The 11594-nt window shown below is 45.4% G+C and overlaps 1 protein-coding gene and 1 non-coding gene across 2 annotated transcripts; one reads left to right on the top strand and one right to left on the bottom strand.

The window, feature by feature from the left end:
- Positions 1-1203: 1203 nt before the first annotated feature.
- TRNAR-ACG lies at positions 1204-1276 on the bottom strand. The gene has a single exon. It is a non-coding gene; the product is annotated as a tRNA-Arg (tRNA).
- Positions 1277-1516: 240 nt separating this feature from the next.
- PRMT5 (protein arginine methyltransferase 5) lies at positions 1517-10858 on the top strand. Its single transcript, XM_027843135.1, has 17 exons — positions 1517-1752; positions 2255-2373; positions 2700-2785; positions 3012-3146; positions 3609-3721; positions 3863-3912; positions 4139-4302; positions 4943-5104; positions 5306-5383; positions 5502-5560; positions 5983-6105; positions 6189-6364; positions 8766-8875; positions 9117-9210; positions 9344-9460; positions 9654-9718; positions 9898-10858. The coding sequence occupies exons 1-17, from the start codon at positions 1646-1648 to the stop codon at positions 10048-10050; spliced, it is 1911 nt and encodes a 636-aa protein (XP_027698936.1). The 5' UTR covers positions 1517-1645; the 3' UTR covers positions 10051-10858.
- Positions 10859-11594: the final 736 nt, after the last annotated feature.

Genomic DNA, 11594 nt, shown 5'->3' with positions numbered 1-11594 from the left:
TAATCTCAGAGGGAAGGCACCAAGGTTAAGGAGGAATGGGAAGATTTCTATCAGAAAATGAGACTGTAGGTGAAACTTGAGGGTAGCCTGGGAAGCCAGGATGCAGATGGGTGGAGGGAGAGAATACTAGGCATGGGAGACAGTCAGTGAGTGAAAAGGCAGTTGAGAGACGGAGTGTCGTAGGCAAGGAACAGCAAGAAGGCCACTGTCTCTGGATCACAGAATGAAAAGAGGGAAATGTAAGATGTGAGAAGACTGAAGAAATGAGAAGGGAGCAGGTGATGAAGGGCTTTAAAAGCAAAACAGAGGATTTCATGACTGATGCCGAAGGTAACAGGGAACCACTGGAGTTTACTGAGTTGAGGGGGTGACACGGTTAGAGCTGTGTTTTTAGGAAGATTGGTTTGACACCTGAGTGGAGGATGAATTGGAATAGGGAAGGCACTTGAAGTGGGGAGACCAACCAGCAGGCTATTGTAATAGACAGGTGTGAGGGGATGACGGCCTACACCAGGGTAGTTGCAGTGTCAGAGGAGACAGTTGATGGAAAAGGAGAGAAATAAAGGTAGAAACGACAGGACTTGGCAGCTGATTGGATATGGGGGGTGAGAGTGTGAGGAGTTGAGGATGACACCTACACTGGGAACCTGGATGACTTGGAGGATGGTGGTGTTCTTGATGGTAACAGGGAAGTTAGGAAGGAGAACGGGAGGATTTTTTTGGGAAAAATAATGAGTTGTCTTAGAACATTGAATTGAAAATGTCTACAGGACATCCAGTTCGATACGCCCAATAGGCTGTTGGAGATGGAAGACTGGAGATCATGTTCAGGTAGGTGCTTGATAAATTCTTTTTAATGCTTGAAAAAGCAGCATCTTTTGGGGGTTCTGGGTAGAGAAATTTGCATGACAGTGATTGTTGGTGAAATCTAGTCTTCAAGACAAGTAGATATGAATTTAATGTCTTTCCTCTTCCTCCCCCAATGTAAGTTTCATGAGAGCAAGGTTTGTGCGTAATCTGATGTGAATTTACCTTAGAGTCTAGAAAAGTGTTCTGTGTACAGTAGGCACTTATTATGTTGAAGAAATAGAAGAACGAGTGTATTAATGAATCATAAAGGACTACAGAGAAATAGTGGGGCAAATTTAAATAGAGATGCCCAGAAAATAGCTTGAAAAAGCTATAAAGAAGTATTGTTCCAACCGAGCCAGCCAGGAGTCGAACCTGGAATCTTCTGATCCGTAGTCAGACGCGTTATCCATTGCGCCACTGGCCCGCGAACGAAAAAACTCTTGCAGCAGCACTTCTTCAAGAGAATGCCGCAGGGCTTCATGGGGAATGTAGTTTTTCGTTTGGATCCGTTTCAAGTATTCTACACAAAACGATACGGGAAGAGCAGACTCTAGTTAAGCGGGACCCTCGGATTGGTAGATCTCTTGGTCTCGTGTCTTTCGTCACGGCGCCACCACCTGATTGGCAGGGAGGCCCACACATCGCCCCGCCCACTCCCCAGCACTGAGTGGGAGAAGACGCTCGGGTTGTTAAGGAGACTCCTCCCGCCTCCTGGGGAAACCCGGCTTTTTCTGTGCTTTGCCATTGGTTGTTGTTATCCTGGGGTCCCGGCGCGGACAACGTGAGGGGAAAAATGGCGGCGGTGGCAGTTGGGGCCCCCGGGTGCCGCGTGTCCAGCGGACGGGACCTCAACTGCGTCCCAGAAGTGGCTGATACGTTGGGGGCCGTGGCGAAACAAGGGTGAGGGCCCCATTTTCCCTTTCCTCCCCTCTCTTGGGTGGGACGGCGCACTTTCTGGGAGATGGAGTGGGAAAAACTATTCCCAATTGCGGGGGGAGGGGGTGGGGACCGTGGTGGGAGAGACCATTTCTCTGGTGGATGGGGGTGGGTGGAGAGGCTCGACCTAGACAGTCTCTGGGATGCGGCTGGGAGCGGGGTGGCAAGGTGTGCAGGGAATCTGGGCAGAGTTTGGGCATGTGGCGCTCATGCCAGGGACAAGATCTAACGGGAGCTGGCCCTGCGGCTGGATATGGAGTTCTGGCTTTTTCCTTTCTCTCCTCCTTTCCATAAATTTCTTTTTGCGGGGCATTGAGGTACACTGTACACCCTCAAGCGTGGGTTGTGCACGATGGTCTGGCCCACGTGGGGCAAGGCCACTCAGGTGGCCTGGCCGAAGGGCGTTGTTATTTTGCTAATGATATCTGCTGGGGGTGGGGGTGGGGGTGATCTGTCTTTGTCTCAGCTTCGATTTCCTTTGCATGCCCGTCTTCCACCCCCGATTCAAGAGGGAGTTCACCCAGGAACCTGCCAAGACCCGCCGTGGGCCCCATACACGGTCTGACCTGCTGCTGTCAGGACGGGGTACGGAGCCCCTCAATGTCCCATACTTGTAGAGGCAGTGAACAGCCCACGTTCTCAGAGCCCTGTCTACCCACCTCTCCTTCCTTGAGTTAGGGAGAATGATTCTCTTGGAACAGGAAGATACCCATTATACTTTCCTTGTTTCCATGTTAAAAAAACCTCCATTAGTGTTGTTTCTCTAGAACAGTGTTCCCCATCCATGATGAGAAAACCCCCTGTTCTCTGTGCTCCATTGCCTGGTCTGCTGGAGAGCCAGTGGGTCAAATGGAAACTGGAGTAAAGTAACCATACTTCACCTAGTTTTTGTCTTTCCCTGGGGCATGCAGACTGGAATACTTTGATTGTGGGAAAGCTATCTCCATGGATCCGCCCTGATTCCAAAGTGGAGAAGATAAGAAGGAATTCAGAGGCGGTAAGGCTCTCTGACTTATGCCTTGGGGCTATCTTTAGAACTCTGGCAGGGTGGATAATGTAGTGTCTTACCCTCACATGGACCACAGATCTTTGTGTACCACCCTGAGCAGCCCAAATTTCAGTGGCCGTTGGGATACCTTGATGTCAGTGGTGTCTAGCACCACAACGAAAAAAGTCGTTTGGGACATCATTTACAAATTTGTCTGTGTTGGTCTCTGTTCCAGGCCATGTTGCAGGAGTTGAATTTTGGGGCATACCTGGGGCTTCCAGCTTTCCTGTTACCTCTCACTCAAGAAGATAACACTAACCTGGCCAGAGTCCTGACCAATCACATTCACACAGGCCATCATTCTTCCATGGTATGACTTCAGTGATTTCCTTCCCCAGACCCAGAAGATGAATAGGCAATGTTGTGCAGTGGTTGGGTTGTATTTAATACTTTATTCTCCCAAACCAGGCTACTTAATCCATCGTGCATAAAATGGATTGGAAAAGACCATACTGTTCCTCTTTAATTTGCCTAGGATCACTGATCAGTCAGTTATTGGATACATCAAACAAATACTGTTATCAAAAAGCTGAAAGGGGACTTATTTCTGTCTCAGGAAATATAGCATTGAATTGGAAGACAGGGCAGAGGAGTAGATATTAACCTAAACATATAAACAAACATTTGTCTCCATGAAATAGCATTATGTACTTAAGTCTGCAGGAATCAAGAAAGGCATGTTGGTTTTAAAGGGGTTAGCACTGGTTTAGGATCAGGTTCTAATCAAGGAAGACTTTCTGGAGGCAGAGGTAATGAGTTTCTTTCCCTGCAGTTCTGGATTCGAGTACCCTTGATGGCAGCAGAAGACCTACGGGATGATGTCATTGGGAATGAACCTCTTACACGGACAGAGCCATATATTGGGGAGGAGAAGACATGGATGTGGTATGTGATTCTCTCCTTGTTATTGCAGAAGGTTAGAATGTAGGGCTGGAGAAGAATGGACTAGAAGTTGTGGGGCAGTGGCTGATGGCTCGAAGGAGTATAATGATTGGCAGGCCCTGTGCTGTGTTTTCTTCTGGGCAGGTGGCATAACTTTCGAACCCTTTGTGACTACAGCAAGAGGATTGCAGTGGGTGAGTGTGGCAAGCTGCTACAACTAGAGTTTCTTTCCCCCCTGCCCCATGTGGATAGGAGTCATAGTGTGAAGATTCAGATTGGCTTAGCTACTAATGCTGAGACTTTGGGTAGCTTGCTTTTATTCTGTAGAAGTCTGCTCTGTTGCAGGACTGTAATAGACTCTCCCTTGTCAGATAAGAAAGCCTATTTGAGCTTCAGTAGATCTTTCTTTCCATATTGTAGCTATTGAAGTTGGTGCTGACCTCCCATCCAATCATATTATTGACCGATGGCTTGGGGAGCCAATCAAAGCAGCCATCCTTCCCACCAGCATCTTCTTGACCAATAAGAAGGGATTCCCTGTCCTTTCTAAGGCACACCAGAGGTTGATCTTCCTGCTCCTCAAGGTAAAAAGGGTAATTGTTGGGGTGAGGAGTTGTAATGTTCATCCGGTAGTGTCCCAATGATCCTCTACCTTGCTTATATGAGTGTTTGAAATTTTCCCACAGATCAGTTTGCTTTTCATATTTGACCCTAAAGAACACTTTTTGCAGAGTTGGGGTCCAGAGATAAAGGGAGAATGTAGCACAGGAAATTTGATAACCTTTCATGGAACCCATCTTCAAAGGAAGTATTTCCATAGCATGAAATCATAAAACACCAGCTTAGGAATCATTATTCTCCCTTTCCTTCCTCTACCCCAAGTTTTAATGTTTGGGATCCTGAGACCCCAAAATGTATTTGAGAAAGAAATAGCAAAAGGATATGAGGTATTCTGAGCCACCATGAGATGTGCACTGGACATTAAACATATTAAAGCCATGCTGATTGTTGGGGATGATGTATTCCAGCCTCAAGGGGATAGATTAAGGATTCATAAAGTGAATGACTTAGGCCTCTTTTTGTTGATGCCATTTTCCTCTGGCAGTGATTAAACACAGATGCGTGGTTTGGGAGTGAGTTTTTTAAAACTTAGGACAGTAGGACTCTGTGCTGGGAAAAGAGGAAGGCTATAGAGGTTGAGTTGATGTGTTGACTTTTTGACAGTTGGAAGTACAGTTCATCATTACTGGTGCCAATCATCACTCGGAAAAGGAATTCTGCACCTACCTGCAGTATTTGGAATACCTGAGCCAGAACCGTCCACCGCCTAATGCCTATGAACTCTTTGCCAAGGGCTATGAGGACTATCTCCAGTCACCACTCCAGGTGAGCTGTGAATTTTGGAATTGTGGGAATGATAGGGGACCAGGAAGTATTTTGTGTGGAGGGAATCCAACCCTCCCATTCTCCCTACCTCTTCCTCCCAGCTAGACCCAGAAGGCAAATAAGGTGCTCTTCCAGTTTGGAGTGCCATCAGGTTCTAGGCCATGCTTAACTTAACTTGGTCTTTCTCTTTTTCTTCTTGAGCCACTGATGGACAATCTGGAGTCACAAACTTATGAAGTGTTTGAGAAGGATCCCATCAAATACTCCCAGTACCAGCAGGTCTGTGGGATCTGGGTTGGGGCAGAAACCAGGGCTAGTGGTTGGGTGAGCATGGGGGTGGGAATGAGGCCAGAAGTAGGTTTCTCTGGTAGTAACCTCTAATCTCTGTTCTTCCTAGGCTATCTACAAATGTCTCTTGGATCGTGTACCAGAAGAGGAAAAGATTACCAATGTACAGTGAGTGTTTCTTAACTCAGGCAGCTAGTTGTGGTACAATGGATTGAGTACAGGTACTAGAGTTAGGAATATCTGAGTTCAAATTTGGCCTCAGATATTTCCTAGCTAGGTGAAGAGGACCATGACATCAGGAAGGTGATGTCCTGACTTGCAAGTGAATTGTATTTAAGTGGGGAAGGGCTGTGCAAGGTCACCAGCCTTACTTTCTCCTCTGAAGCCACATGGGTCCAGTGGCAGGATATAGATCAGGACGACAGGAGATGGCCCCTGTGGGCATTAGGTGATATATGAAGGCTAGCTATTGCTACTGCTGCTACCACTTTTATTACTACTACTACTACTATAACAACACACTACACCCATGCTGTCTATCCCTCCCATTTTGTTTGATAGTTCTATCTCATCTTTGTCTTTCCATTCAGGGTATTAATGGTGTTAGGTGCAGGCCGGGGTCCTCTGGTGAATGCTTCCCTGCGGGCTGCCCAGCAAGCTGATCGGAGGGTGAAGCTGTATGCTGTAGAGAAGAACCCCAATGCTGTGGTTACGTGAGTTACTCCTGATACTCTTGCTTTGTACACGCCTTTGCCAGGGCCAGCACCCACACTAACAATGACTTTTCCACTCACAGGTTGGAGAACTGGCAGTATGAAGAGTGGGGCAGGCAGGTGACAGTGGTATCATCAGACATGCGGGAATGGGTAGCACCTGAGAAGGCGGACATCATTGTTAGTGAACTCCTGGGCTCCTTTGCAGATAATGAACTATCACCTGAATGCCTGGATGGAGCCCAGCACTTCCTAAAAGGTGCCTTCTGATAGAAGACAGAGGAAGGGCAGAAGTTGGTTCCAGGGTGGGAGAACCAACAGAAGCAACCTAGAAGACAGTGAATTTATTAAATAGCTATAGTATGTCAGGTCTTAGGGATATACAATGAAACAATTCCCCTCAAGGACCATGTTTATATTCTCTACTGGGGCGGGGCGGGTAGGAAGGTAGAGAGGAACATGTAGACACATCAGTGATTACAAAGTATATACAAAGTGAATAAAAAGTAATTTAGGAGATGCCACTTGAGCTTTAGGGAGCTAGGGATTCCAAGAGGTGAAAGGGAAGGGCAAGAAGAGCATTCCAGGAGTTGAGATTTGCTTGTAAAAAGGCATATAGATGGGAAATGGAATGTCTTGTTACAGGAACAGTAGGTAGACCAGATTAGTTTCATATTACTCCTCTTCACACACTAAACAGTCTAGCCAAACTAGAAAGATGGGCCTTTAAATGCCAAATGGAGAGTTTGTATTTTATTCTAGAGGCAAGAGGGAGCCACTGAAGCTTTTTGAAGGTCAGTCAGTATTTTTGGGACAAATGAAAAGTCCGAGAGACATAGTTTCTGGGTAATTAATAATCAGTTTATTAATTATGGCTAACAAATAATCAATAAATTGAGATCTGTGGCCCTCTGGGAACCCGAAGACTACTGGAGAACGTCCAGAGTTTAAATACCTTTGGAAGAGTGGTTATTCCCTACAGGCAGAAATTAACTCTGATTGGTTATGAGAGAATGAATATTATGAGAGGTAGGTTTGTTTTAATTCTAATGAGGGGCTGGAGACTGGGACTCTAATCTTGTCACTCTAGGACCCAAGAAACTCTTCTCCACCCAGACCACCCCACCTGGGCAGTCTAGACAAAGGGACCCACCTCCACCCAGACCACTTAAGTAGTTGAGCACTGGGCCTCAGTTCACCTAGATTAGATTCTCTTTGCCCAAGATTTAGGAGAATGTGTCCTTGTCAGCCCTGTCCTTCACAAGGACTGGGCTTTAAGTGAGGAAATAGGGGGAAAACCCTGGATTTATATCCCCCCCCAATAAACAAGCTACATGCAAAAAATAACATAGGAAATAATCACTAGAAAGAAGGCAACTAGAATTAAGCAAGCTTGAGAGAGGTTTCTTGTTGAAGGTGAGATTTTAGCTGTGACTTGGAAACCAGGGAAGGTGGAGATGAGGAAGGGCTTTCCCCTCAGGGGACAGTTGGTGAAAATGGTCAGAATCAGAAATAAGACTGTGAAGGAATAGCAGGAAGTCCAGTTTTTCTAGATCATAGAATATATGGGATAGTGTAAGACGTTGGGGGCTAGGAGTAGGTTATGATGGGCTTTAATAAAAGCCAAATAGAGGATTTTATATTTGATCTAGATGTGATAGGGAGCTACTGGGGTATATTGAATGGGGGGTAATATGATCAGACCTGCTCTTTAGGAAGATCTCTGACAGCTGAATGAAGGGTGGACTAGAATGGAGAAATCCTGGTGGCAAGGAGACCAACCAGCAGGTTGTTTCAAAAGCACAGGCTTGAAGGGACAGCTAGGTGGTGCAGTGGATGGAGCTCTGGCCTTGGACTCAGGAGGACCTGAGTTCACATCTGGTTTCAGACATTTGACATTTACTAGCAGTGTGACCCTGGGCAAGTCCCTTTCAAAAAAAGTACGGGCTTGAGATGATGAGGTACCACGTGTCAGAGGAGGGTAGGGTATACGTGTGCAAGAGATAATAGGTAAGAAGCTAAAATTAACAAGTCTCGGCAACAGATGAGCATGGCAAAGTGAGACAGTGAATAATCAAGGAGACCTAGGTTGGTAGCCTGCGTGACTTGGAAGATAGTGGTGCCCTTGGCAATAATAGGGAAGTTTGGGAGTGGGGAGGATTTTTGGGAAGGATAATGAGCTCAGTTTCAGATATGTTGAGTTCAAGATGTCTTCGAAATGTCTGAAAAGCAGTTGGAGATGTGAGATGAGATAGCAGAGAGGTTAGGGTTGAATAAGTAGATTTGAGAGTAACCATATAGAATATGATATATTTAGACATGCACTTAAGGAATATCAATTTTGCGTCTGTGTGGACTGGAGAGGGGAAAAACTGGAATCAAGGAGAACAATTGTAGGAGTCTTGTGATAGGTAAAAGGTGACAAAGATCTGAACTAGGCCATGGGTGGCAAGAAACAGATGTAGAAGTACAATTGATAACTTGGCAGCTGATTGCATAGAAATGGGGTGTGAGGGAGAGTTGAGGATGACCTATGCACAAGAATAGGGAAATGAGGAAGAGGAGTGGGTTTCAGAAGAAAGGTTCTGCTTGAATCTGCGATTAGGACATCAACATAATTTTCTTCTCTACTGGAGATTCATTTGCCCTTCTTGCTGCAGATGATGGAGTGAGCATCCCAGGGGAGTATACGTCTTTCCTAGCCCCCATCTCCTCATCTAAGCTGTACAATGAAGTCCGGGCATGTCGAGAAAAGGACCGAGACCCTGAGGTGAGAAGACTTCTTCCCCTTCCACATAGCCAGTTTTAACTAACTTGTGTCAGTAAACATTAAACACATTAAATACCTGATTTCTTATATTAGAAAATATGATAAATTGGGAGTTAGCTTGAGTTCTCTTTCCTTTTATTTGTGTGTCCCTTAGGCTGTTGATACTTTCCTGTCAGGTTCCTGGGAAGGAGGAGACTGTCCCTGTTCTCCCTTCCAGCACTTGCTTTCCTCTTCTTGACAGGCCCAGTTTGAGATGCCTTACGTAGTTCGACTGCACAACTTTCACCAGCTTGCTGAACCCCAGCCTTGCTTTACCTTTAGCCATCCCAACCGAGGTAGGTCCTTATGTGGCTGCTTCTGATCTCTCTCCAGATCTAAGCATGCTCTCTCCTTTGATAGATTTGCTTTCCTGGCCCCTCACTGAATCACCTTCGGGCTCCCTGTCCTTCACTGCCTCTCTCTTGACAGATCCTGTGATTGACAACAACCGCTACCGCACATTGGAGTTTCCTGTAGAGGTGAACACTGTCCTGCATGGGTTTGCAGGCTACTTTGAGACCGTGCTTTATCAGGACATTACTCTGAGTGAGTGCTTGTGCTTCTGACTAGCGGGGTATTCCCCTGCATATAATTGCTTCAAAAGGTGACCAAGGGAACTGGTATTGTCATCCTTTCCCTTTTATAGAAGTCCTCTTTAGCTCTGGCAGAGGGTGCAGTCGTGGTATGGTAAGGGCAAGGGGAAGAGTCTTGAATTCATTTGGTTCTTATATCCCCACAGGTATCCGTCCAGAGACCCACTCTCCTGGAATGTTCTCCTGGTTTCCTATTCTTTTTCCTATCAAGGTGAGCATCTTTAAGAGCCTGCATTTCCCTTGACCCCAGTATTTACTATGTTTGCTCTTGAGTTACTTCCCATTTCCCTTCCAACGTGGTGATATTGTTTCCAAGATCTGTTAGGCCCCTGTCCCAGTTGTGGTGATATGACCAGCTACTCCAAATATCCCGTGTCTCTGTTCCTACAGCAGCCCATCACTGTGCATGAAGGGCAGACTATCTGTGTGCGATTCTGGCGATGCAGCAATGCCAAGAAGGTGTGGTATGAATGGGCAGTGACGGCACCTATCTGCTCAGCTATTCACAACCCTACTGGTCGCTCCTATACCATCGGCCTCTAGTGCTGCCTGCTAGTGCCCAAAGCCTTAGGAACCAGGAACCAGCTCCCAGTTCCCCTGTAGCACTGAAAGAACCAGTAATTATTCCCTAGGACTGCATCACCATTGCCATTCATCAGATCAGGGTATCCTCATCTGCTTTTCTCGTTTTGTATAAAGGTGGGTAAAAGGGCAGAATTAATTAATTAGAGTGCCCCTTGTCCCATTCTATGAAAGATCCTGGGCTGCAGAATGTGAAGCCACAGGGACGGCACAGCTTCCAGGGCTTCCTGGAACAAACCCTGATAATACTGGACTGAGTGATTTTCAACCCTGCCCAACTCTGTGTTCCTCATGGTTCTTCTATGTCAAAGGAAATACAAATAAAGCAAAATTATGGCCCTTCCTGCCCCCACTCACCCTTGCCCCTGCCTCTGATTCTTAGGACCCGATATATAAACTCAGTCACATTCATTTCTAGGCCAGGAGCCAGATCCTGAAATCACCTGAGTGAGAGCCATTCTTGTCCTATAGCCAGGAAGTTGAATTGAGCATCCTTTTGGCCGTTGGAGCCAACATTTTGCTAAGCCTTGGCTTGTCAGTTGGGACAGTTATATACCTGCCCTACAGGGAAAGAATTTCAGGGTTGGAAGGGATTTCTGAGGCCATTTTGTCCAACCTATTGCTTGAATAAGAACTCCCCTCTATGATAGACAAGTAGACATCCAGTTTTTTTTGTTTTAACTCTCTAGTGAGGAAGGATCCATTATTTACCCAAGTAGACTAATTTCTTTTTGGATGGCTCTTAAGTGTTAAATGGGTTTTTCTTATATTAAGCCTAAAGTGTACTTCTCTACAACCCTTCCACTTATTTGCTCCTAATTCTGCTTTCTGGAGCCAAGCAGAGTCCAATTGACATAATGTGTGAACATGAGATAATGTTTGCAAATGGCTTTGCAAACTTTAAAGTGCTATACCAATGTTGTCTGTTATTATATATTAATTCCCTCTTTCATGGAACAACTCTTTAAATACTTGAAGAAAACTATTTCCAGGAGTTTTTTTCTCTTCTCAGTCTTAAAACATCCCAAATTCTTTCAACCAGTCCTCATATTGCATATGATCTCAAGGCTTAACCATCCTGGTTGCCTTTCCCTGGATTATATTGTCAAGCAATCTGCAAAAATGCAGCACCTAGAACATTGTACACTACTTCAGCTACAGTCTGATTCAAGGGTTGGTATCCCTAGACTTTTGCCCTTCTAGGCCTGTACACTGCCTGTTAGTGCAACTTCAGGTCGCATTTGCTTTTTCTGGCTGCCATATTAACCTGTTGACTCATTCAAGCTTACAAAATCCCAGATCTTTTAAAGAGGAATTGCTCTTTTCATGCACCCTCCATTTTGTACTTGTGAAAATGATTTTTTGAACCCATTTATGACCTACATTTGTCCCTATTAAATTTAGTCTTTAAAGATTTTTCTTATTTTTGATACCTGTTTTTACATCACATTCATTTCTGAATATATACCTTTATTCTCTATCCTAACAATTTTTTTTTAAGGTAA

This window comes from Vombatus ursinus, unplaced genomic scaffold, assembly GCF_900497805.2.
Source record: "Vombatus ursinus unplaced genomic scaffold, bare-nosed wombat genome assembly UNPS02014894.1, whole genome shotgun sequence".
Taxonomy (NCBI): Eukaryota; Metazoa; Chordata; class Mammalia; order Diprotodontia; family Vombatidae; genus Vombatus; species Vombatus ursinus.
The sequence above is the reverse complement of the archived record's forward strand: the minus strand, read 5'-3'. Positions and strand labels throughout refer to the sequence as shown.